Source organism: Vespa crabro, chromosome 18 (assembly GCF_910589235.1).
Source record: "Vespa crabro chromosome 18, iyVesCrab1.2, whole genome shotgun sequence".
NCBI lineage: Eukaryota > Metazoa > Arthropoda > Insecta > Hymenoptera > Vespidae > Vespa > Vespa crabro.
In genome coordinates this window covers 2,483,952-2,509,898 of record NC_060972.1, presented here as the reverse complement: position 1 = coordinate 2,509,898, position 25,947 = coordinate 2,483,952, and the positions used below count along the sequence as shown (strand labels likewise).

Genomic DNA, 25,947 nt, shown 5'->3' with positions numbered 1-25,947 from the left:
ATATATATATACGAATTTTTTATTATACATATAAAAATTATTTTTTAATGAAATAAATATGTTTGTGCCATTCATGAATTTGTAACTTATTTTTAAATCATTATGAAAAAGAAAAACGATAATTCATAGTCATTCGTTCTCTATATAAAATGTATATAGAAGGGTGTTCGATATAAATTAAAATAAATAAAAAAAAAAAAAAAAAAATGAATGAAATAAATTTATATATTAAAATAATATATATATTTTTTTTAATATAATATTGATCAAACATACAATATATATATTTATTTGTTTTTATATTAAATATCTTTCGACTTGGTGGGGGGTGGGTGAGGGGAGGGGAAAGAATGCAAAAGAAAGGAAACAAAAATTAATGAACATTCTTCGAATTCACGATGGATGATGGATTTATTAATGAAAATTTAACAATTGAATGCGCGTAGAAAATTATTCGTGAGATTCTTTAAGTGCTCGGCACTAAGCATGGAGAAAGGCTGAATTAAATAACTAGTAGTGTTCAACTTAACGTTCCGTCTCGTCAAACGTAAATTGTTCTAGATAAAGAATGTCTTCTTACCCTGTTCTTCTTCCTACACATAGTTGGTTAGCGCGTGAGAAACTTAATTATGTAGTTCAACACGTGAAAGATATACGACGTGTGATCGAGAACGTCATCACCGACAAATTTTTGTTGGTAACGCATCATTAATTCTTTCTTTTAAAAAGAAAAGTCACGTTTTGTTTCCTACGTCGAATCGATTTCGAATGTGTGTGTGTGTATATATATATATATATATATATATATATATATATATATATATATATATATATATATATATATATATATATATATATATTACAGTAAATTGCAAATGCCCGATCAATGGATGTTCATTTATAATTTTTAAATTACATTATTTGTCGTGATATTGCAATTATAATAAAATTTAATATAATTCAATATGTCAAACGATGCATACATACGTGTTTGCAGCAATTAAGTTTTTTATTTAATTAAAATAAAGAAAATTATAACAATATTTTTTTTTCAGTATTTAATAAATAATCAGTAAAATAAAAAAAAAAAAAAAAAAAAAAAAAAAAAACCTAAATCTGCTAATTAAATATATTATATTCATAAATTGTTTTTCATTGTAACAATTTATCGATTATATTTTTTTTATGTTTATTATTTATTAAGTAATTACAACAATAATTGTAAAATTATAACATAAATATATTTAATTTAGTTTAATGCGTAATTTAATGTATGTGTGTTTGTGTGTGTGTATGTGTGCGTGAAGAAATTTTCTTTTCTTTTTATTGAATTTCTTAAATAAAAAAAAAATAAAAAAGTAAACAAAATTGTACTTTTACGTAATAGCTTATAGATAGTGTTATATATATTTTTCTTTCTTTTTTTTTTCTTTTTTTTTTCTTTTTTTTTTCTTTTTTACAATTTATTCTATTCCTTTTTTTCTTAAGAACATACGTCATATATAATCTGTCTTTTTATCGCGAACGTGCCATAAAAAATCTTACATTAGAATGTACATATATAATATATATATATATATATATATATATATATATATATATAAATACTTATATACATATATATTATCAATACATAGATATATCGAAGTTACGTGTAAAAACTTTTGAATATTATTTTAAAGGGCATAAAATTTTCAATATGACGTGATAAAAGTAATCGAATGAATTATTTTCTATGATATAATTTTAATGGAATATCATGAACAATAATAAAACATTCTTTCGCCGAATTTGATATTTACAAAGAATTCTTTGATGAAAGGCAGTGAGTAATTTAAGACTTTATTAATTGAGTTTACAATTCATACGTAAGAGACTTGTCCTCGTGCTACAATGTCAAGACGATAATTAATCGATGCGTTACAATTGTCTAAACATAAGATATTATTATACAACGTAAACTAAAATCTCTTGTTATATTTATTCTAATATCATATTATATTATATTTATTATTTATTATATACATATATATATATATATATACAATATATTATAATTATTGTAAATAATTAATATATATATATATATATATGTGTGTGTGTGTATATGTGTATATAAATATTAATTATAGTTGAATTTCACACGTGACATCACAAGAAAATAATTTAACTCTTTGCTCGTAATCTCTCGTATCATTTGCTATATGGTAGTGTAACACAGCTGGCCGTACATGTTCCAGGAAAGGTCCTTCATCATGGAATTTTATCATCGACCGAATGATGTCATCGCTGGTCAGCACCTATTGAGAAATACAACTTCTATTTGGCATTAACGAAAACGTAATCAATCCGATTGTTATTTCTTTTCTTTTTTTTTTTTTCTTTTTCGAACAAATTACATTCTCATTATCATATTAGATAAGGCTTGACATCTGTTACGAATGATTATTACAAAAAAACATTCATAAGGAATGAAAATATTCGAAAAATTAATCGGATTAATGGATATATATATATATATATATCATCATGATCGATGGATCTTGATGTGACCATGATCATGGTGTTAAGTTCTTTCGATATTTTTCTTCTTTTCTTTTTTTGTTTCCTTTCTATTTTTATTTATTTATTTATTTTATTTTATTTTATTTTATTTTATTTTTGTATTATTTTTTATTTTTTTTTTTTTATCTTTTTTTTTTATTCCCTTTATTCAGATTATGCGAAATCCGAGAAGAGCTTTCATGATATAACTGTAACCGAAGACGTAACAACGAGGATTACATCACGATCGACTTCTCGTTATTGCAGGTGTGGATAGATTGCTATAACTCTGTTCGCCGGGTTATCGTGGTATTGTAATTTGATTCTTTTCTGTGATAGTTCTTATAATTAGTATTTTAATACAAGGAGACAATCAAAATGAAGAGCGATTTTTTTTTTTTTTTTTTTTATATATATATATATATAGTTCCGTACTTTTTATACATTATTATATAATTTGTTTACGTTTACGAAATAAGAGAAAGTGTGCGTTAATGAAAAAATTTAACGTTTCGTTTTCGATCATCGAAATTGATTCGGTTTTGCTAATATAAAGACTTTTTTGTTCTGTTTCTTTTTTTTCTCTTTTTCTGTTTTTAAATAAAAAGAAAAAAAAAAAAAAAAGAAAAATTATACGTATAATTTTATAAATAAAAATGTACCATAATACTATTTTGATTACACTTAATACACTTTTTTTTTTTTTTTTTATTAATTTTTTTCTTTTTTTCTTTTTTCTTTAGATAATTATTTTGAACAGTGCGATATTGTATTTTAGAAATTAAAAATTTTATTATTATTATCATTATTATTATTAGTATTAAAAAAAAATGATCAACAATTTTCTGTTATTATTATATAGAAATACATAAGCGAATAATGTTCAATGATAAATTTCTTGTGTTGTGCCGTTAAGCAATGTGTCAGAATTTTTAATATTTTATTATTTAAATAATAGTAAGAAACAAAAAAAAATAACATATTTAATATACTTTGGTGGTGTAAAATAAAAGAATAATTTTTTAATTGATAAAAATTAATATACTTTATTATTGGATTGACCGATAAAAAAAATAAAAAGAAAAGAAAATCAAGTAAAATATCTTAACGTCATTTACGTGGTTATTATTAATCGAATCAGTATTTTTCAATCGGTATATTAAATAAATGATCAGTATTTATGATAAAACATCAATACGTAATATAAAAACGTACGGTATTATACATCGATCAATGTGCAAACTTTACGATGTTTTGAAATTTTTTTCAATATCTTAAGAAAGATAAAATCAGTATATATAATAAATTTGAATAAACGCGCACACGTAACGAAGGCGTATAAAAATAAAATTTTAAACGTAATGACTTATACCGACTGTTATTTATTTTACAAAAATGTTAATCGATAAAAAAAAAAAAAAAAAAAAGAAAAGAAAAAAAGAAAAAAAAGAAATACTGACCAAACAAACAGAAAATACATTCGCAATGTATTGACCGCGATCTAATGTAAATGTTTTTCGATTCTAACGCTCGAGATGAAAAGAAAAGAGAGAGAGAGAGAGAGAGACAAAAAAAAACAAAAATAAAAAGAAAATAAAGAGGAAAAGATGGGAGATATTTAAGCGATATAGATAATAATGGTGTCCTGAAAGTCATCAGCAATAATGTCGAAGAAGAGTTGAAAGACGCCAAGCCGGTGATAAACGGGCTCCTCTCTCGTGTATGCTCGTAGTCAATCGTTAAGTCAGTTCCTTCGAGTTGCTCGAAGACGTCGGTCGTGACGCAGTTTATCGTTTTCGTTGTTTAGTGCACCGTTCTTCCACAATCATCTTAAAACGTCGGGGAACGTGTCTAATCGTTTTATTTCTTTTCTTCTGCTCTCTTTTTTTTTTTTTTTTTCTTTTTTTTTTCTCCTTTGCTTCTAAATATTTTCATCCTCGACCAACATTTTCATAATCTATCCTCGCTTTTCTCTTTTCCTTTTCTTCTTCTTCTTCTTCTTCCTCTTCTTTTTCGTTTTTTCTTTTTCCCCTCCGGTAATGTACGTTCGCAATTGTACTTGGTGGATGCGTGAATTTGACAAAAGGTTTTTAATCACCTAATTTGTTGTTGTTGTTGTTGTTGTTATTATTATTATTATTATTATTATTATTGTTATTATTGTTATTGTTGTTTCATCGTCCTCTTGTTTTGAAAATTTTATCGTCGAACTGGGAAGGAAGAATTTTCTCCTGTTATTTTCTTTTTTGTTTTTTTTTTTTTTGGGAGCGGGGGGAATAATTGAGAGACGTAATCGAATAAGAATATTGTAAATTTAATTATTTTTTCTGTTGATTTTCTTTATTGATATTTACTGATCGTTCTTCTTTTTTTTTTTTTTTTATAAACATTTCTCTATTACTCTTGAATTAATTGAAGACAAAATATCGAATAAAATCATTTGTTACTTTATAATATTAATTTTGTTTTTTTTTTTTTTTTTTTTCCTATAGTGTTATCGGTCCTTTTTTTTCTTCTTCTTTGCGGCCAATTTATTTGTACTTTTTTTTTGTCTTTTCTCTCTTTTTTTCTTTTTTTTTTCTTTTTTTTTTCTTTTTTTTTTTTTTTTTCTTTTATTGAACGATTGCAACAGCAGGTCGGGCAGGTCGGTCGAATTTGTGAGATAAAAATCGGTCCTGGGTTAGTGGGTTCTAAGTAAGAAAGAAGAGAACGAAGGGTCGAGAGACAAAAAGAGAAAGAGAGAGAGAGAGAGAGAGAGAAAGAAGAGGACGAAGGGAGGAAGGACTATGGTTGCCTCGACCTCTCAGGTGTATATATCTATAAGGCTGGTTCGTCTTTTTACTTTTCTTTGCCGTCGGTCCTCTCTCCAGGAACCGGGAGAAGAAAAAACCTACCTAACAGGTTTTAAAGGGGGACAGGATCGGTCTACCAGACATTTAACGTTTCGGTGCATCGTAAATCTTCGGATAGGATTTTCGATTATTTTTATCAAATTTTGCTTATCTTTTTCTTTTTGTCTTTTCTTTTGCTCTTTTTTTCCCCTTCTTTTTTCTATTTTTTTGATCTTCGCTCGGATTCTCATTCTCTAAGAAATTTGTTCATTCTCTTGGATATTATTTTTTCCTTTTCCTCTTTTTGTCTCTTCCCTCTCTTTAATCGCAATTAATTTATTAGATTTATTTCGAAGGACGAACGTCCAAATCTTGATCAACATTAATTATTAATCATGAATATGTCCCTGAGTTTTTAATACTCCTTTATTGATCAATATTCTAATACTAATATCATTGAGATCTATGGTGATATGTTGAGGGGGTGGGGGAGGGAAATATTGAGGATATATTATTGTTTATTTAGATATGGAATATTACAAATTTTTAAATTATTTATCAGCCAATTCAATAATGTTTAGGTTGAATCGATACTAAATTTGTTTCAATGTTTACTAAAAAAAAAACAAAAAAAAAAAGAAAAAAAAATACTCAATACCATGCTTTCTATTTAATTATAAAATATTAACAATTTCGACATTATTCATTATCCAATCGAATTGCAATTATTATTAGGTTCTATTAATTTCAAAAAAAAGAAAAAAAAACCATTTAAATTCGTCAGTTACAAGATACTCAAAAAATATATCGCTTTTTTTGTTCGTTTTATAGATCTCTAAAATAATAAGAATTACGGAATTATATATTGTCCGATCTAATTGCAAATAGATAGCATCGGCATAAAAAAATTTGTTAGGATTTGCAGTAAAAAAAGAAAAAAAAAAAAAAGAAAGAAAAAAAAAGAAAGATAGAAAACAAATACTCCGCTATCACAATATCTATTATATTCATTATATTTTTCTAATCGTCAAAAGGCAGAGTCTTCTGACCTTCGCCCATTCCTTCCAAAAATAAATCTCTCGAAGAGTAAACACAAGTAAAAAGGAAAAGAAAAAAAATGTGAAGCAATAATGACAGAGCGTATATTTATCAGCTTTTATTTTCCCCATTATTATTATATTACGACGAGTAAGATCGTAATAACTATCTGCGAAATGCGTCGAACAAAAGCATTGTTCTCTCTTCCTCGCGTGATTAACGTTTCGTCCTTAAAAGTGCAGGTAGATCGTACGAATGCATCCGTCGACCTTAAATGCATACGTACATACATACATAAACATAAATACATACATATATATATATATATATATATATGTATACATATATACATACATAAATGCATGCATATATAAAAAATCTCTGATTCAATATCTCTTATCTCTCTGATAGATTTTCTTTTGCTTCTTATTTAGATGATCCAGGTATACTGATCTAATATATCAGATTTTTTCATCTTCGAAGCACGCAAGATAAGACCGAACAAAAATTTTTATTATTATGATTACGTGGATTGGTGAGACTTAACGAAACAAAAGAAAAAATAAAAAAACGAAGAAGAGATTAATGACAATTACCACGACTATCGTAAAAATGCAATGACAAGAAACAAATGATTTATAATTAATTCGATCTAGTGATATTATTATAATCCCTAGTGAAGAGATAAATAAGATAATCTAGTGATCTAGTTTGGTTAGTTGACAGAAAAAAATATATATATACGAAAATGACTACTGTCTTGTCCGATGAGGATGGCGGGGGTGGGAACGCTATGAAATTGAAACAAAAACTTTTGAATCGTTCGAATGTAAAGGAAGAAACGCGTTCCTTTTTAAATTTTTCACGTGAAAACTTAAGTATATCACAGGCTGAATTGGAACGGGGCTTTAACAAACAACGTTTCAGACCAAACAAATACACTGTATTAAGTACAGTCGCATTGTTAATAGCACTTTTATGTCTTGCTTTGGAAACATGGAAATTACGTTGTTCGTTGGTCAATTCTCGTGAGATCGAAGAATTGAAAAGAGATGTTAAAAGTTTAAAGCATAGATTTTTACAACAAGATCTTTTGGACGAATTAAAAGCATTCGAGGAACAGGTAAGATTCAAAAAATTCATTATTTTATTAATTACATTTATATCTATATATATATATATTATTTATGTTTATAGGATTTTATATCTCGACTATTAAAGAAAAAAATGAATTTTAAACAATCTTGTTAAGTAATATATATATATATATATATTTCTTGCCTTTTCTCTTTCTCACATACACACATACATATATACAAATATAAAAGAATTAATTATTTACGTTTATAAGTCTGTTTAACTTGATTATTTGATAAGTAATCGTATTGTAAACAGTTTTGTTAGATAATATGATATTATTCTCTATTTTTATATTTGTTCTTTATTTTCTCTCTCTCTCTCTCTTTCTCTCTCTCTGTCTTTCTCTCTATCTGTCTTTCACTCAGACAGAAATCAATGATTCTATTATGAAAGGCATTGATAATAATAGATTTTTATTTGTAACGAAGATTACTGATATTAGATACTACAATATATATATATATATACATATTATGTGTGTGTATGTGTACGTAAACAAACTGGTTTTTTCTAAGAACGGCAAACTCGTCGAGAATTTCAATGAAAACTTCTACAAATTTCCTTGTATATTATATTGAATCTTATCTCCATAAGAAAACAATAATAATAATAATAATAATAATAATGATTTCCTCTTTCGTCCAAGTATTTACCATTTGCTTTACTTAGATTAAAATCTAACGTGATAAAGTATTCTCATTGAAATGTCATTTCGTGTCATTACGTAAATTACGTTTATAATTTTTGAGAAAATAAATTTCACGGACGTATACGTACATGCTCATTTTATTGCTAATTCGTATGAACTTAAAAGTTTAATGAAAAAGTTCGAACAAAATATTAGAAAAAAAGAAAGATTAGAAAAAGGAATTTATTATTATTATATAGTAAATTATAATAACTCACATAATTCCCCTTGGAATAATGAAAATTTGTGGTTTAGAGTTATAACATTAGATAAGTATAAACGTCGTATAGTTTCAAGTAATTTCTATTTCTTATCTTTGGATCCTTCGCTTGGTATGAGATAAAGATAAAAGATTAGACACATTTTTGTAAATAGAAAGTGATAATTATAATTCCATTTTGAAAGATTGTGAAAAAGAATAAGGAATTTTTTTTTTTTTTTTTAAATCGATTCAATTTGGACATTCGATGAATTATTTATCTCTCTTCGTTCTTCGTTCAAACAAATTAATAAAAATAAATATGAGAGAAAAGAAAAAATATTAAAAAAAAAAGAAAAAAGGAAAAAAGGAAAAAGAGGAATAAAAGAGAAATAAAGGTTATCGTTTAATTCTAACGCGTTAGACGATAAAGTTTGCGTTGGTGTTATATTTGCAAGTAGAGTTCAACGATCAATGAACTCGGATTTCCGCGTAATTAAATTTGATGAACGTGATTTTAATGTTTAGAATTGTCCATACTTATACGCATTAATTATTATTAGATTTCGTTACTTCATTCATATTTATTACGAATAAGTCGAATAATTTGAAATATATATCATTTGTCATTTTATTCATATTTATTTAATAATAATTAAATATTTCTTTTTCTTTTTCTTTTTCTTTTTCGTTTTTATATATATAAACTTATTTCGTTCCTACCGAAAATTAGATTGGAATGGTTTTAAAGATGTTAAATTTTTTTTCAAAAAAAAAAAAAAAAAAAAAAAAAATTAATTAATCATTAGAGATTCTTTAAATAATATACGACAATACAATTATTAGATATTTATATATGATATATATAAACGGTATATATGTATCTATAAATATACATACTTGTTCGAGTAATGTAAAACTAGTTGATTGATAATATTATCGCAATTGAATAATTCATACTGAGAACTAATACGTAGCGTATGATTTATCATAGAATTAATATTTATATACGTATAGAAAATATCGTCGATATTTATCAAAATGAGATTTATCGGGATATAACTTTGAGATACGTCGTAAATTTCAAAAGTAATTTTTATTTAAATTAATTTATTAACAAAAGAAAAAAAAACCAACAACAACAATGTAAATAACATAATAATCTATTAAAATAATAATATAAAAGATTAATATCAAAGAGTGCATGTATCTACATACATGCATATACATAGTGTATCAAAAGTATAAATAATAGATAGTAATAAAATGATAAAATATGTGCAATAATATGTAATAATAAAAAAGAAAAGTGATATATGAAATAATATAATATAAAAATATAAGAAATAAAATATGATAAATAAAAAGCAATGATATAAAGTAAATAAAAAAAAAAAAAAAAAAAAAAAAGAAAAAAACAAGAAAAAAAATCTAAACAAGTATAAATAATTAAATTTAAAGAAGTATAAATAATATCAATTATAAAATGATACGATGGTTTCTTATATTACGTAATGTGTAATAATAGAAATAAAATATGATAATAAAGAATGATAATATAATGTAAATCAGCAAAAAAAAAAAAAAGAAGAAGAGAGAAAGAAAAAAAAAGAGAAATGTAAACAACAGATATAAATAATTAAATATTGATCGTTGTTACAGCTTTATGCCGGAGAATCTGCTGACGAGGAAGATCCAGGAGAGGTGGATATCGATAACGCAGAATACGATTCGAATTACGATGACGAGTCTTCATCCTCGTCATCATCGTCGTCATTGTCGTCGTCTTCGTCATCGTCGTCGTCGTCGTCGCACGATTATTCCAGTGATTATCGCACCTTATCCATTATTTCAAAGAACTCTGACATCTCTAAAGGATCGACTACTAAGTCAACAATAACAAAAACAAAAACAACGACGTCAACGTCAACGTCAAAATCGATGTCTACCGATTTCGAATCGACGTCCACTCAGGATCCCGTTTCGGATAAGGCATTGGTTGAATTATTTGCCGCATTAAGGAAAGCCGAAGCTAAGCAAGGTGAAAAATTTGAAAAAAATGTCCGCGAAAGTCATCGTAATCTTGAACGTGAACGTTTCGAGAACGTTGATTTACTTGCGAACAACGAGGACAATATAAAAGAAAGATTCGACGATGATCTTCGTAATAAGGAAAAAAATCTTGACGCCGTTGATCTCGATCCGATCAAAAGGAAAAGATCGATAAGGGAGGAAAATCATTCGGACGATGGTGCCGTTACGAATAGAACTTCACGTCAAAGAACTCAAACTCAAAGGAAAATCGGATCGTCGAGGCATCGTTTTCATAACAACGATGATACTGGAAAAATAGCGATTAATGATCGTTCTTTGTCCGAGTGAGTAAAGATTTTATTTAGTATGTTTTTTGTTTTTGTTTTTCTTTTTTTTTTTCTTTCTTTCTTTCTTTCTCATCAATCTATTTCATTGATTTTAAGGAAATAATAGTCATTGTTATTATTATTTATATTTATTATTATTATTAACACGTAACTATGTATCAACCTGAGCCAGATTTTTATTAAATATTTTGATGAATTTTCTTTTTTTTTTCGATATTTGAAAAATAGTTCATCGTGAAAATATTAATTTATAAATATTTATAAAATAGTTCTTTTTATACATTTTTAAAAATAATTATATAAATTATTTGCTCCTTTCACACCTAATGATCTATCATTCTTCCTTGATTATTATTATTATTATTATTATTATTATTATTATTATTATTATTATTATTATTATTATTATTATTATTATTATTATTGATAATAATTGTACATTGATACATGAAATAGTTCAACATAATTTAAAGAAATATATGAATGAAGTATAACTCGAGATGTATTTTCTATTTCTTTCTAAATTCTTAAAAAATAATAATACAAACATTTTGCGTTTATTAAATTTATACCTTTAGATCAATCATTTCCTCGGAAAGACATCCTCCAAAGAAGTTTAACTCCCACACGCATCCGGAAACGTCTCGGGCATTTCCTTCGAGTCGCTACAATGATGATAATTTAAGCGACGAAATTGCTCGATCAATTCTGCAGCCTGATGAAGGAGAAAAGGATTATACAGATCGAGCCAATTGGAAACAAGCTCACGACAATATGGTAAATCGCAAAAAAAAAAAAAAAGTACAAACGATATCTTAGATTGAATAAGATAAATAAATAAGAAGAAGAAAAAAACCAAGAAGAAAGAAGAAACGTTCGAACGGATTTATTTTTAATTAAAAGATCAATTGAATAATTGATTAGGAAATTTCATTTCTCTCGTTTTTTTTTCTTTCTTTCTTTCTTTCTTTTTTTTTTTTTTTTTCTTTTCATCATTAAATAATAAAATAAAGAAATGAAGAAATAAAAAAAAAAAAAAGTAAATAAATAATATAATAAATTTTCTAGGAGATCTCAAACGTTTCTAAAGGATTACGTCGAGCAGTTAATAGACGTCATTTGAGAGCACCTCGTCAGGTTTGTGCAATACATTATGGCGCCGATAGCATATTATTCTCTGAAGATGATGAACATACCGGTAATGGCCGAGCTCGTCACGGAAATGGTATCTTCAAAGCTTGGAGACCAAGCGACTGGGTATCAGATTTAGGGATGAATAAATATTTTGCTTTAGCCAATGACGGTAAACTCACTGTCCACGAGCCCGGATTATATTTGGTTTATGCACAAATTCATTATTTGGATGAACACGATGAAAATGGTTTTCATTTATTGATAAACAACAGGCCATTGTTTCAATGCACGGTAATTGCTGTGCAATTGAAATTTAAAATTAAATTAAATCAAAACAATCGAATATAAAAATTAATTTTCGTTTTTTCTCGTTTTTTTTTTTTTTTTTTTCTCTTTTCTTTCTATTCTTTTAGATCTTCAGTCCAAGCGTTGGTCACAAAAGTCGATCTTGTTTCTCGGCACAGGTGACCATTCTTCAAGCTGGAGACATTTTGATTCTTAAAGACATTGGTATAGATAGATATACTCTTTTTCAACACGACAAGAGTTTCTTTGGTTTAGTTAAATTAGGCGAGTCCAGACAGCAAAGGCATCCATCAACACAATTACCACCATAATGATGATATGAACGTTTTATCGTCGTTTTTAAAATTATATTTAGATCAATGTAAAACCAACGGGACGTATCCCCGTGTTCTTGTTTTTTCTTTTTTTTTTTTTTTTTGTTTTTCATAAAAAAGAATGTTAATGTACATACATAGACGTAATTTGTTTGATAGATTTTTTTTCTTTTCTTTTTTTAATTTTTTTTTTTAATTTTTAATTTTTTTCTTTTTTTTTTATTTTTTATTTTTTCTTTTTTTTTTTTTTTTCTTTCTATAATTGCTCATGATTTCATGCTACGTCAACATTTCTTTCATCCATTTCTAACGCATAACTTTTATATACATACCACGTATACATGTAATTTCATTATATATATATTTTTTTTTCCGACAGTATTTCGATATAACGCGTTTGATGTTTATTTTACAATATAATTATAATAAAATGGTATGTAATGTTCATCAATAATATCTTTGTTACAACTTCGTTATTATATATTAATGAGCTTTTATTAATAGTTTCATGATAATTACATCAAACGCAATAATACGAGTGTAAATAATATTTTATATTTTGTTATTAAAATAAATAATACATAAGTACTATGCTTTAGAATACTTGTCACTCCCCCACTCCCCTCTCCCACACACACACACACACACACACACTCAAATCAAGTTTCTTTGAATTAAAAAAACAAGAATCCTTTTTTTTTATAACAACTTTCAATGGCGAACTCTGTTAACAAATTACGAAAATAATATTTTTAAATTAAATAATAAAAAGAAAAAAAAAACAGGACAAAAAGGAATGCTTTAATTGTAACACGTAGGATGAAAAACTAAAAAATTCTTCTTAATAAGTTGAAAAGATTTTTTTTGTTTCTTTTTTTTTCTTTTTCTTTTTTTCATAAATAAATCTCATAATTCAGACGAACATATCAAATCGCAAACGATTTTTTTACTTCTATATGCTTTACCCAATTCACTATCGATTGATATAAATCGACCAGGTTTTTCTATCAGATCTACTATAACGTTAGGTTTCAATAACTTCGACGGAAAAATTGATTGTTGTAATTTCCAAGGTACTACGATATTACTTACACTTTGAACCTGTGAAAATATTTTCTTCGACGATAATTGATTTTCTTCCAATAATGAGATATCTCTTACGATCCAATCGGTACATGGTCCTTCTTTCATTAAATATTCCATAAAACAAGTGTCTTCGGGTGGTACCTCGATCTAGAAAAAAGAAAAAATAAATAAATAAATAAATAAAAGGATGAATATTAACAAATACGAATTATACATAGATATATTTCAATCTAGAAATAAAAATAAATAAATAAATGAATGAATGAATGAATGAACATTATGAAATATGAATTGTATATAAATATATTGGATACTACTAAAGTTTTAAAGAGAAAAAAAAAAATAAAATAAAATGAAATGAAATGAAAATATATGAATATTAAAAAATACATATTATATATAAATATATATATATATATATATATATATATATATATATATATATATATATGCTAATAAATATACTTGTGGTATAGCTATCTCGACCCAAGCGGTACCGTATTCTCCTCGTACCAAAGCAGTTGGAAGACATATTTTATCAGCTAATACTTTAAAAAGTACTGCTCTTTCTAGATAAGAACCGACACGCAGCTGTCCGAGAGGAATCACGCTCGTTCCTATGGATTCTTTGATCTCTCTCAAGTGGACTTCTAATTGATGATCTACGCACGTGCCACTAGGGTCAGGTCCTGACATTTGACGTGCAACGAACTCGGCTAACATTTTTGCACGCGATGCGATGGTACAAATGTTTACCAAATTTGGTTCTTCATTGATTATTCTGTAATATATAAACAAAAAAAAAAAATATATATATATATGTGTGTGTGTGTATCTTACATTTTTATAGGCAATAATTTGTTAAATTTTTATTCTTTTTTTGGTGCAATCGATTTAATCAAATTTTATTACATACAACATTAATTTGTAATAATTTATAAGAAAATTAAAAATTTATCTTTTTTATTTCTTTTACGTTTAATTCTGATTAAAAGAAATTAAATCTTATTTTAATCGATGTATACATATTTTTCAGACATCCTGTATATTACACCATCCCAATTAATATGGATTAGTTCTTAATGTAGTATAAACGTAATTATTAATTATATCTATTATACTTCTATTTTGTCTAACCTTGAACTAATCTAACATCTCATAATCTTTTTATATAAGATAGATCTTGATCGATCGGCTAATGATTTAAAATCCATTCCTAATATTCATCAATTGTTTTCTATTAATATATTTTATTTTACTTCAACTTATCAAATGATTATGTAAGAAACGTTTCAATATATATTAATATAACGATATTTATTAAATGCAAATAATTATGATAGATAATAATTACAAAGTTTTTGTTGTTTTATCCTTAATTCTTTTAACTTCAAATAAATTTCATATTTTTTTTTTTTTCTTATTTTAATAAACGCGATTGAAAGTCAAGAAAAATCTTTCTCTCTTTCTCTCTCTCTCTCTCTCTCTCTCTCTCCATTTAATTGTGATTTTAATTTTGATTAGTTTTGAGAAGATGATTTTTTGAGAAGATGATTTTTTGAGAAGAAAAAGAAATAAATAAATAAAATAAAATAAATTAGGTAATAGATAATAGAAATAGATATAATAGTTAATAAACATATATAATAAATATAATAGATAGACAGAGAGAGAGAGAGAGAGAGAAAGAGAGATAGAAGAAAATATAGAAGTTAGATAATACAGTGTGGTCTGAAATAATGGATAAATAATAAATAATAGAGATAAAGGATAATAGAGAATAAAAATGACTGATCTAAAGAAATAAAATTATTATATAATTATTCCTCGTTATACTCACAAATCTTTCGATTCCATAGCTACAAGTTTGCATTTTAAAATATCAATATATTCACAGAGATAAGGATCTAATTGCAATCGACCAAACATTAACTGCAACCAACTATTTAAAATTTCGTCTGATAGAAATATTCCTTTCGAAGCGTTCTCGTTTATAATCGAATTTTTAGCTTCTAAAAAAAGAAAAGAAACAAATAAACGATTAAATTAATATTAGAAAAGAAAATATTCTCAAGAGACTTTTTATTATAGAAAATATTTTTCTATTATACCTTCCATATTTTTATCATTATTTTTATTATTATTATTATTATTATTATTATTATTATTATTATTATTATTTGTAGTAATCGAAGAATATGATCGTGCTGTATTCACTACATAAACAGGTTCCAATGGACAAAGTTTAAAACGAAATATATCATTTAGTACAGGAAATCTAAAAATAATTTACGTTTTATTAAAAAAAAAATTACATCTGACTTATATTTCTCAATTGATTTAATTAATTAAATGATAAAATACATACGGGCAAATATTTTGACGTAAAACATAAAAACCATCTTTGGTTATATCGTGCAATGAAAGTCGACCGGTGAATGCAAATTTGGCTGGTAAATGAGAATTAAAAAGAGCTTCTATGCAAGTATCCCATGATGGTATGATCCTTGTCGATACACGATTATTCAACATGCTAAACGATTAATAATTAATTATACAATAAATAATTTTATCATATACATGTGCATATAAATAAATAAATAAATAAATACATATATATGTTATTAATTTTCTTTTAATATATCCAATAAAAATTAATAATCAATTAATAATTATATAATATAAATATAATGAGCTTACTATGACAAATACTTTGTCTGTACGAATACATTTGCCAAAACTGGATCAGCGGATAATAATTGAATCAATTGAACCGCAGCATTTCTTACCGGAATAGAATGCAAATCTGATAGTAGATAATATAATTTAGACGGACCGTGAATTTTGAGAAATGCATCCCTTCCGATTTTATCAATGCAGAACATTGAAAGAGCTTGGCAAGAAATTACTTTAAATTCGTCCATACTTGGACAATCTACCTAATGAATTATAAAAAAAAAAAAAAAAATAAAAAAAGAAACGATAGATTCATTAAATACGCCAATATTTTATTATTTACGATGCTCGAAGATAAACGTGCCTCGAATGATGTACACAAAGCATCTATAGTGTCGTCTTTAATCACAAAATTTCTCAACGTCGAATGATTTGCTATAACGATCAATGCTTGAACAGCTATCAATCGAATTTCTAATGGTACATTTTCGTATGATTGTTTGATCAGCCATATTAAATAATCCTAAAATGAAAGAAAGAAAGAAAGAAAAATTTGCATCAATACATAATACATAATTATACTTAATTGGATTCTTTCAAGCATCAATAATTCTTTAATAAGAACGATTAAATAAAATTCTTCGATTTTATTCGCTAATAAAAAAATTTCCTTTCTTTTCATTTAAATTTACATCGATAAATATTTTCTTATTTACCTCGCCATAAAGTTTCAAGAAATTCTCGCAATTATCCGCATTGCTATTGAATAATTCATTAAGCGCAAACATCGCCGAGTTCCTCGTAATCCATTTCAAATTATCATTCTTTAATACATCTGAGAAAAATACAATAAATGAATTTTGTAAGAAAAATCTTTATATTTTATTATTATGAACGAACGATAAAATAATGTTTAAAACCTAAAATATTTTTGATAACATTTTCTGTAGATAATTTTTCATTAGCAGGACCATACAAAACCATTTTGCCAATGCCATAACATATTGTAAGGTACATATCAGGTTGTACAGTTTTTTGTAACGTATTAATCAAATGATCAACAATTCCATTCAAATATAATGCCTTTGAAAAAGAAAAGAAAATGAAAAGAAATATCTTTTAACAGACAATAAATCAATGATTATAACGAAATAAAAGAATAAATTTCATGAACCTTTCTTCCAATATGAATATCAGCAAAATGAATAACAACATCAAAAGCATCCGCAAATAATTTTGAATTTGGTGTATTTTCCATGTATTTATAAATTCTTTGAATACCACCAATACTATTCAATAATTCTATCGTTTTATGATTATCCGAAGCCAAGCTGATTATTTTCAATACTTTGGAATGTAAGTCACGCCAATCGTCATTCTGAACGAATTAGATAACACTGCTAACAGATATATAGAATTGTCCTACAAAGATTTCTTACATCAAGAAAATTTAACAACGCATCTAAACCCTTTGTCTGTCGAAAAAGATTTTGTATATATTCATCCTTATTCCTTGCCAATAATTCACCAATAACGTTCAAGGCTATATTTTGAATCTCTGGATAAGGTTCTTGAAAAAGCCGATATATCAAAGGAAAACTAAAATTCTATAATGATTATTTATTTTATATTATAATATTATAAAATATATAAAAATATTTCAATAGTAAATATATATAAATATAATTTAGTAAATATATACTATATATATGTATAGATGTTTAATGATATTTGTTATACTAACTTCAGCATTAATAATCTCTTGGACACCTATCGGATCCTGTATCAGATTGTATATTATTTCTATATTATTTTTCTTCACGTCTGGATCTGTAGATTGTATTCTTTCGTAAAGAAAATTCATATTTGGACATTGTTCTAACAATCGAACGATACCATAAATTTCTTTCGATAATTCAACGAGTATAAGCGAAGAAAATTCTTGCATAAATAAGTCCCGTTCATTGATTAATACCTTTGTGAAATAAGGTATATAATAATCGGATTCCAATAAAAAATCTTTAACCGATTGTATAGCCATCATTTCAGCTAATAATTTTGCAGCAAATCTGTATTTGTTTATTATAAACATATGAAATATTATAAATATAATACTTCAAAATATTGATCTATTTTTTTTTTTTTTTTTTTTTGATCATAAAATGTTCCTAACCTTCGTGTAAATAAATCTTCATGATTGATCAATGGTATTATATTTTTAACGATATCAAGATCAAAAAGTATACGTATATTTTCATCAGATTTAGTAGCATATTTGGATAATGCAGCTGCAGCATTCAAAAGTATTGTATTTTCTTGACATTGCAAAAGTAATATTGCAGTGTCAGGATATTTTACATCGAGATTCAATGGATCAAATCTATGCTTTAATTGTATTCCACGATCTTCTCTCTTTTTCCCAATTGATAAAGCATCCTATATAGAGTAATCAAATAAAAATAATAAACATAAATGTAATATTATATTTTATTTAATATAATCGTAGACTTGAGCTCACCTCTGTATCCGTAGAATTCATTTTAACAGATTGATTTTAATTCCATATAAAATTTTCGTCATATAATATATATAAAATGATTAATAACAAATTAATGACAATACACTTAACCAATAGCAATATAAGATTTGTAATAGATGAAAAAAGAAAAAAAAAAAAAAGAAGAAAGGAAAATTTAACTCTTAAATAGAATATCGATTTTTAATTTCCATTTTCACTATATTGAAAATTTAGCATTAACATTATATATAAAATAAAACAAAAAAAGAACTTTCTGATCATCGTCTGACTTAAAAAATGAAAAGCGCTATGATATTAATTCGTCTTGAAAAAATTGTACGCATTCAAATATTTGAAAAGATGGCGGCTTTTATAGCACGGCGCTATTGGTTGTTAAGAATGGCGGCATATTTGAATGCGTTTTTACATTTTTATTTTGGTTCAGTAATAACTCGTTGATTCTTATAAATATAATTTATTATTCAATTTGTTTAACACTCTTTCAATGTATTATTTGCTTTGTATCTCATTTTTATTACGTTTTATATTTTCTATCTCTTTGTATATAAATCACGAGTCTGAATGTAGAAAAAAAAAGATAAAGAAAAAAAAAAAACAAAAAAAAATTGAAAACATGTTTATATAAATATATGTCTTATTAATACTTCTGTTCGCAAGCAACATGAGAAATCATCCAACGCAAAATATACTTATCAATATTACAATAATATAATGTCAATAGTAATGAGATCGCTAATGGTAAAATATTGTTTACAGTAATAATGAAATTATTTGTTCAGTTAAAAATATAAATAATAATTATGAAAATTATCTGAATAGACGACTATCATCTAGGAATCTATTTTTCATGCGTAGAAATGCATTGCACTTGTACATCGAAGCTGACATATTTATGAGGAATATAAAAAAAAAATATATATATATATATAAATGTATATATATTCTTTTGTTAAACATATAAGTTAAACTATGATATAAATAATGCATTTGTGATAGGTACTTTGAGTCAAAACGTGCATGTAGTAAATTTACTACGTATTCTTAAAATAATTAAAATATTAACTTATTTTAAATATAATATAATCATTTTTCAAATATATCTTTAAAAATACTTTACAAAAGTATTGTACATATATTATCATATGTATCTTTTTTATACTTATTTCCATAAAATGAAAATATATATATATATATATATATATATTTTCATTTTATGGAAATAAGTATAAAATATATATATTATCAAAACATAGCACAGAAATAATATTACATGTAGCTAATAAAAGATGAATAAAAGTCGTCGTATTTGATCGTATTTGCAATAATGCAGAATATATAAATATATCTGACTCTTAAATTCTATATATATATAAAAGAAATCATTTATATATATATATATTACAAATAAAAATCTCATTTGATTAATAGAAGTAAAAAAGAAAAAAAAAAAATAAAAAGAAAGAAAAAAAATCTTCATATCATAAGGCACCAATCTTATCATTATCAAATAAAATTGTATTGAACTTTGATTGATATGCTAGAAAAAAGGTTTATCAAAAATTTGATATATACTATCTTCATGCTTTTCTAACGAGGTATATTATCCCAACTATGAATTGGAAAATATTTTCATTATAAATTTAATTATGTGCTACAGCAAATAATATCTTTTAGTAAACTCAATAATCTTTTTCTTTTTCTTTTTTGTTTTTTTTTTTTTTTTTTTTCTTTTTTTTACAAAATAGTACGATAATTAAACTTATATTATTAAATCCATGTAATTATTTCGAAGTATCTCTTGATATATACATTGTACCAGAATATACATATATTTTTTTTCTATATATTTCTAAGATATAATGGACGGATAAATTGCAGTAAAAATAATGATATTTTTCTGCAAAAGGTTGTATAAAATATTATCCTTATTATATAATGGTAATAATGCGATTAAAATTAATCTTTTGATTCTCTAGGAATGTCTTGTATTCGATAACATTTTTAATCATTTTTATTAAGTACCATAAATTGATGTTAGAACCTTTATAAAAATTGTTGTATTTTTAGCTATTATTATACATAGCCGCCATTATCGTTATATCAGTTCTCAATAGCTGCTTCTTAAAGGTTCTTTTATGGCACATCATGTGTTATTATATTTTCAGAAAATATTTCTAAAATGTTCTATTAATTAGTCTTTAGATCTTTATTTTTCAAAAATGTCCCGAATTTTTAATTCAAATTTATATATATATATATATAAAAATAAAAAAAAAGTTTAAAACTGGTATTTATAAACTAACCTGCTTAAACAGCTGTTTGTGGTACACCTTGTACTAATTGTGTTTTACTTTTAATCTTGGGCAGTGTAGATTGACTGGCGGCTTTATTGAGCCTAGGTTTACCATTTGGAGAGCTCGTAACAAAACCTTCTGATCTCATATCTTTTAAAGATACATTTGAATTACTTCTTAACGATGGCGTTGAACTAAACTTTCTATTCTGCGCTAAACGTTCTTGTAATCTCGCTTCATTCTGTCGTGGTACTCTAGTTCTTGGTGGTAAATCACGATACTCGTATATATTTTCTTTAGAAGCACGATTCAAATTTTCGATTCCTTCCGACGAATGTTCATCCTCTCGTATCATCAAGATGTCTCCGCTATAGTAGTGATCAGATTGTCTGTAAGAAAAAAAAAAAAAAAAAAAAAAGAAAAAAAAAATCAAAAATATAATAAATGTCACTTTAAATATATCACAAAAATTTAACCTTATTATTACAAAATATATGATGTTATTTATAAACGTGATATAATTTACAAACGTGAAATACTAATGTCTTATAAATCAATGTGTAAACAAATTAAATTAAATTTGTGATATCATGCACAATTCTATATTTTATGAATTACCTGCGCACATCCTGGCAGCTAATGTTTTGCTAAGCAAACATATCATAATAAATGTGAATTATATAATTAATAGTGAAATATACCACCAATTATATATATATATATATACAATAATTTAATAAAATTGTGCAAAACTCTATTATATTTAATGATAAACTGTTAATGTAATGAAATCAAAAAAAAAAAAAAAATAAATAAATAAATAAATAAATAAATAAAAATAAAAAAGAATGAAAATACCAGAACCAATGTCCCTATACACTACAAAACTATGGAGTGAATCTCATCCAGTTAAATGTAGTCACATGGATTTGGTTCTGTTTACCTTTTCTTACCTTTTGGCATTACGCCAAAGCATACAGCAAACTACAGAAACTACCATCAATAATAAACAAGCAGTTGACATTGACCAGAATGCAATTTGTAAAGGCTGTTTAGGCTCCCACCAGTACTACAATAGAAAAGAAAAGAAAAAAAAAAAAGAAGAAAAAATAATAATAATAATTCATAATACAACATCATACAATATCATACATAAACAATATCATACATTTTTTTTTATTATTATCAAATCATTATTATAAATACCTCGGTAACAGGTGGATATGTTGGGACTAGCCTACCAATAACCGTTGGTAAATACATAGACCAAAATGCACTTTCGGTTTGACGATAATTTATCATAATTGAACTGTTGAATGTTGTGTTAATATTTAAATATTGCAATTGACCATATTTAGCAACATCAAAATGTAATCCCAAAATCTGTGAAGGACTAGGATGTCTGAAACGATACATAATAAAGATAATAATGATATATATATATATATATATATATATATATATATATATATATATATGCATTACATATTTTGCATGCATCATAAATAATAATTATAAATACCCATATTTTGCAAAATTAGAATATGCCTTCATAAAGAAACGACTCATATTACGATCATTTTCCGTCCACATATCTCTTCTTAATTTCCATTTTTCAGGGAAAAATTCTACATTCGAAAGATTAGATTCAATATGCTATTATAAAAATAACTAAGATTATGTATATATATATATGTGTGTGTGTACCAATATCCATAAACGTACCAACATCCATAAAAGGTGCACCAGTCAACCAAAGTAATTCGGTATCATGAGGTACTCGTCTCCAGTGTGGCAGTCTAAAGGCTTCTGTAGTCGTATTTAAAACGTACAGATAAGTAGGCACATGTTTTTCTACTAATAATTTTGCTATTTTATCATATGGTGCAACATAATGAAAATCAGTTAACATCTGAAATATAATTAAAATTATTAATTACATGAACATATGTAGAAAAAAAAAAAAAAAACAAAATTAAAAAACTAATAATTATTATTGGATAGATACATTTATATATTGATCACGAATATGTGTGACATTCATTGGATCTGGCCAATATGTGTACATGTATTTTATAGCTTCGTAAACACCTTGTGGATTAAGTGTATAATTATAACGTAAAACTAATTCCCAAACTTTTTGATCGAATAATTCTTTATCTATTATATAATCATTCCTAGCCAATGTTTCATTGTTATCTGAAATTAAATGAGCATAATTAATATATTGAATTATGTAACAATCAATATATTATAATCGATATTAAAATTTATATTACATAAAATAAATGCTGCCTCTTGAGTGGTAACACCTCCCATATATGCCAAATCTCGTTTATATTTTCCAGTTTTAATACTTTCTTCAGGCGTTTCTGCAAAGAAACGCCAATCGGAAGCTGCCCAATCCTCGTATAAATTATCACGTGGTACTGTAAAATTAACGTCTAATACGGGAGCCCATGGGAACATTCCTACGTGTGGTTTAAATTCAGAGTTTCCCAATTCAAAGAAATTACGACCATCTTTCAAGCATTGCACTAATTTCCAACTGCTCTCTATACTACAACCAAGCATTTCTGCATAAACTCTTGATGTATTTTGTGCTCTATATTTATCCATTATTACTGCCCAATCGGCTAATGCCGAGCCCGATTGTGCAATAACTTTTGAAACCATTTGTCGTGTTCTATAATAAAACAAAACAATTAAAAAAAAAAAAAAAAGAAAAAATTGTATAAAATAAAAAAAAGTTAATAATTATATAAATTACCTTGGTGCTACCATTAATAAACCTGCGCTTGCTCCACCAGCTCCAGGTCCAAACAATGTTATCGCATCAGGATTACCATTAAAATCACCAATATTATCATAAACCCAACGTAATGCCATTGCTTGATCTAAAATACCATAATTTCCTGGACTATTTTCATCCCCTGTACTTAAAAATCCTACAGTGATAAAAAAAAAAAAAAAAAAATGATATACGAATGAATAAACAGACGAATAATATTAGAGATTTTTATAGATACTTTTTTTACTCAAAAAATTTACCAAGCGCTCCCAATCTATAATTTATAGATACAACTACTACGTCATAAAATGCTGCCAATATATGTGCCGGAAATAAATTACTTGCGCCATGAGTAAATTCACCTCCATGTATATAAAGCATCACTGAATATGGCTGTGCTAATCCTGAATCAATCTGTAATCAAGTTCATTCATTCTTATTTATCACACTCTTTAACAACTATTAAATCTAAATATCAATTTAGAACTTACATTGGGCGAAAAGATATTTAAGTACAAACAATCTTCATCTACATCGCGTATTCCTTTTGTAGCTCCAGTGTATGAGCTGGGTTGTGGACACGCTGGACCCCAATCAACAGCCTGTAAGAGTTGCCATCCTCTAAAATGAAATAAAAATTATAATCAAAATATATTGGAAATAAATAAAACAAATAATATAATAAATATATATATATATATATATATACAAACCTATGCGGCTTTGGTGGCTTGAAACGACCATCCTTCGTAGGTGGCATAGCATAAGGTATTCCCAGAAATACATTAACATTTTTTGTAATCCTTTCAACTTGTACATTCCAAGGTCTGTGCTGTGCATTCGGATCGTCATATAAATTAACTTTAAACCCTTGAACTTGTCCATATCTGGTTGTAACAAAAACATCGGTTTTTAAATTTGTAGAATCCCGTCTCTCCTTTCCTTGAAGATCCTGTCGCCATCCACCGAGTATTCCAGGTAACGGTACACTAGGTGTCATGTCCTTAAAAAAACCATCATTTTACCCTATATATTAATCGAAGATGTATTACACTGTTTCATCCACGTTAGACCTTAACAAGAGGTAATGAAAATGCACCAAAAAAAAAAAAGAAAAAAAAAAACAAAAGGAAAGGAGACGTGATTTAAAAAAAAAAAAAAAAAAAGAAAAAACAAAAGAGAGAAAGGAAACATTTTTTTCTTAAACGTAACAAAGCTCACCCCATAAAGGTAACGATCCTCTGGAGTCCTAGTTGGACCCCTGTAAATAGGATCAAGGTAGCTAGGTTGATATCCATATCTCCTATCTTTGTAGACATAGGTCTGATAGCCGGCTGGATTCGGTGGCACATAAACGCCATCACGATTATAATATCTGCTACCTTGAGAAATTCTTTCTTCGCTGAGAATTATAGGACACGTATTAAGATAGAAACAAATGTAAACGATGAATATAATAATGTTGTATGTAGCCGATGAATGATGACGGTTAAACGACGCGGCCATCTTTCTGCACGCGTACAAACGAAAGCGTCCTGTCTATCTTTCTATCTCTTGAATCTTATAGGTGTGGTCGTTGTCCAAACGTACGTACGTACGTGTATATATGTATGCGTTTTACGTATTTACTAACACATACGTAAATGTTTACGTGTGGACGCGCGCGCGTCACTCAATGAACTGAAGTAAGTAACTCTCCCTCTTTTTCTCTCTCTTTCTTTCTTTCTCTCTTTCTCTCTCTCTCTCTCTCTCTTTCTCTCTCTTTTACATACGTCACATCGTGTCTTCACAAGTTTGTTTCGTAAACAGAAAGAACGAGTCGTGTGCGCGCGCGCGCGCACACGTACGATCGTTTGACGTAGTAGAACTCTCGTTCTCGTCGAAGATGAAAAAGGGAAAGGTAATGTGCATTAACCGCGAAAGTAAAATCTTTCCATATAGAGAAACTAGAATTTTCTTCTTATTTCTTCTTTTTTCTTTTTTCTT

At 26.3% G+C, this 25,947-nt stretch overlaps 4 protein-coding genes across 16 annotated transcripts; 1 reads left to right on the top strand and 3 right to left on the bottom strand.

Moving 5' to 3' along the window:
• Positions 1-3,967: 3,967 nt before the first annotated feature.
• LOC124430492 (uncharacterized protein DDB_G0271670) lies at positions 3,968-13,164 on the top strand. Of its 6 annotated transcripts, none has more exons than XM_046977160.1 (6): positions 3,968-4,381; positions 6,848-7,536; positions 10,103-10,818; positions 11,400-11,598; positions 11,890-12,246; positions 12,369-13,164. In XM_046977160.1, the coding sequence occupies exons 2-6, from the start codon at positions 7,162-7,164 to the stop codon at positions 12,570-12,572; spliced, it is 1,851 nt and encodes a 616-aa protein (XP_046833116.1). In that variant the 5' UTR covers positions 3,968-4,381; positions 6,848-7,161; the 3' UTR covers positions 12,573-13,164. The 6 variants fall into 6 exon arrangements, with proteins under 6 accessions (XP_046833116.1, XP_046833117.1, XP_046833112.1 ...); XM_046977161.1 differs by having other exon boundaries at positions 3,968-4,391; XM_046977156.1 differs by having other exon boundaries at positions 3,968-4,630.
• LOC124430495 (armadillo repeat-containing protein 3) lies at positions 13,052-16,716 on the bottom strand. Of its 2 annotated transcripts, XM_046977165.1 has the most exons (7): positions 16,362-16,716; positions 16,030-16,194; positions 15,773-15,939; positions 15,502-15,673; positions 14,127-14,442; positions 13,668-13,808; positions 13,052-13,299 (listed from the first exon to the last, which is right to left on the bottom strand). In XM_046977165.1, the coding sequence occupies exons 1-7, from the start codon at positions 16,583-16,585 to the stop codon at positions 13,183-13,185; spliced, it is 1,302 nt and encodes a 433-aa protein (XP_046833121.1). In that variant the 5' UTR covers positions 16,586-16,716; the 3' UTR covers positions 13,052-13,182. The 2 variants fall into 2 exon arrangements, with proteins under 2 accessions (XP_046833121.1, XP_046833120.1); XM_046977164.1 differs by lacking the exon at positions 13,052-13,299 and having other exon boundaries at positions 13,315-13,808.
• Positions 16,717-16,830: 114 nt separating this feature from the next.
• Positions 16,831-19,101, bottom strand: LOC124430498 (armadillo repeat-containing protein 3-like). 2 transcript variants are annotated; one of them, XR_006943775.1, is made up of 5 exons: positions 18,856-19,101; positions 18,511-18,773; positions 18,082-18,406; positions 17,054-17,172; positions 16,831-16,860 (listed from the first exon to the last, which is right to left on the bottom strand). XR_006943775.1 is itself a non-coding variant. In XM_046977173.1 (4 exons), the coding sequence occupies exons 1-4, from the start codon at positions 18,874-18,876 to the stop codon at positions 17,738-17,740; spliced, it is 816 nt and encodes a 271-aa protein (XP_046833129.1). In that variant the 5' UTR covers positions 18,877-19,101; the 3' UTR covers positions 17,183-17,737. The 2 variants fall into 2 exon arrangements, 1 of the variants encoding a protein (XP_046833129.1); XM_046977173.1 differs by lacking the exons at positions 16,831-16,860; positions 17,054-17,172 and adding an exon at positions 17,183-17,944.
• Positions 19,102-20,138: 1,037 nt separating this feature from the next.
• LOC124430491 (cholinesterase) lies at positions 20,139-25,654 on the bottom strand. Of its 6 annotated transcripts, none has more exons than XM_046977151.1 (13): positions 25,183-25,649; positions 24,675-24,964; positions 24,453-24,582; positions 24,222-24,375; positions 23,941-24,118; positions 23,450-23,856; positions 23,179-23,369; positions 22,896-23,082; positions 22,693-22,798; positions 22,377-22,572; positions 22,124-22,239; positions 21,180-21,559; positions 20,139-21,050 (listed from the first exon to the last, which is right to left on the bottom strand). In XM_046977151.1, the coding sequence occupies exons 1-12, from the start codon at positions 25,465-25,467 to the stop codon at positions 21,184-21,186; spliced, it is 2,616 nt and encodes an 871-aa protein (XP_046833107.1). In that variant the 5' UTR covers positions 25,468-25,649; the 3' UTR covers positions 20,139-21,050; positions 21,180-21,183. The 6 variants fall into 6 exon arrangements, with proteins under 6 accessions (XP_046833107.1, XP_046833108.1, XP_046833106.1 ...); XM_046977153.1 differs by lacking the exon at positions 20,139-21,050 and adding an exon at positions 21,789-21,817 and having other exon boundaries at positions 21,386-21,559; positions 25,183-25,653; XM_046977154.1 differs by lacking the exon at positions 20,139-21,050 and adding an exon at positions 21,789-21,817 and having other exon boundaries at positions 21,457-21,559; positions 22,114-22,239; positions 25,183-25,652.
• Between the last annotated feature and the right edge of the window lie 293 nt (positions 25,655-25,947).

Coding starts and splice junctions, on each gene's coding strand:
- LOC124430498 (XM_046977173.1), bottom strand. CDS start 18,876: ATGAATTCTACGGATACAGAG. Junction 18,774..18,855: donor TGAATTCTACGGATACAGAG/GTGAGCTCAAGT, acceptor TACTCTATATAG/GATGCTTTATCAATTGGGAA. Junction 17,945..18,081: donor AAGAGATTATTAATGCTGAA/GTTAGTATAACA, acceptor TAATCATTATAG/AATTTTAGTTTTCCTTTGAT.
- LOC124430492 (XM_046977160.1), top strand. CDS start 7,162: ATGACTACTGTCTTGTCCGATGAGGATGGCGGGGGTGGGAACGCTATG. Junction 11,599..11,889: donor AACAAGCTCACGACAATATG/GTAAATCGCAAA, acceptor TAAATTTTCTAG/GAGATCTCAAACGTTTCTAA. Junction 12,247..12,368: donor GGCCATTGTTTCAATGCACG/GTAATTGCTGTG, acceptor CTATTCTTTTAG/ATCTTCAGTCCAAGCGTTGG.
- LOC124430491 (XM_046977150.1), bottom strand. CDS start 25,467: ATGGCCGCGTCGTTTAACCGTCATCATTCATCGGCTACATACAACATT. Junction 24,965..25,182: donor AGGATCGTTACCTTTATGGG/GTGAGCTTTGTT, acceptor GGTTTTTTTAAG/GACATGACACCTAGTGTACC. Junction 24,119..24,221: donor TTATAGATTGGGAGCGCTTG/GTAAATTTTTTG, acceptor TTATCACTGTAG/GATTTTTAAGTACAGGGGAT.
- LOC124430495 (XM_046977164.1), bottom strand. CDS start 16,585: ATGGACGAATTTAAAGTAATTTCTTGCCAAGCTCTTTCAATGTTCTGC. Junction 15,940..16,029: donor TTACGTCAAAATATTTGCCC/GTATGTATTTTA, acceptor AATTATTTTTAG/ATTTCCTGTACTAAATGATA. Junction 13,809..14,126: donor TCGAGATAGCTATACCACAA/GTATATTTATTA, acceptor TCTTTTTTCTAG/ATCGAGGTACCACCCGAAGA.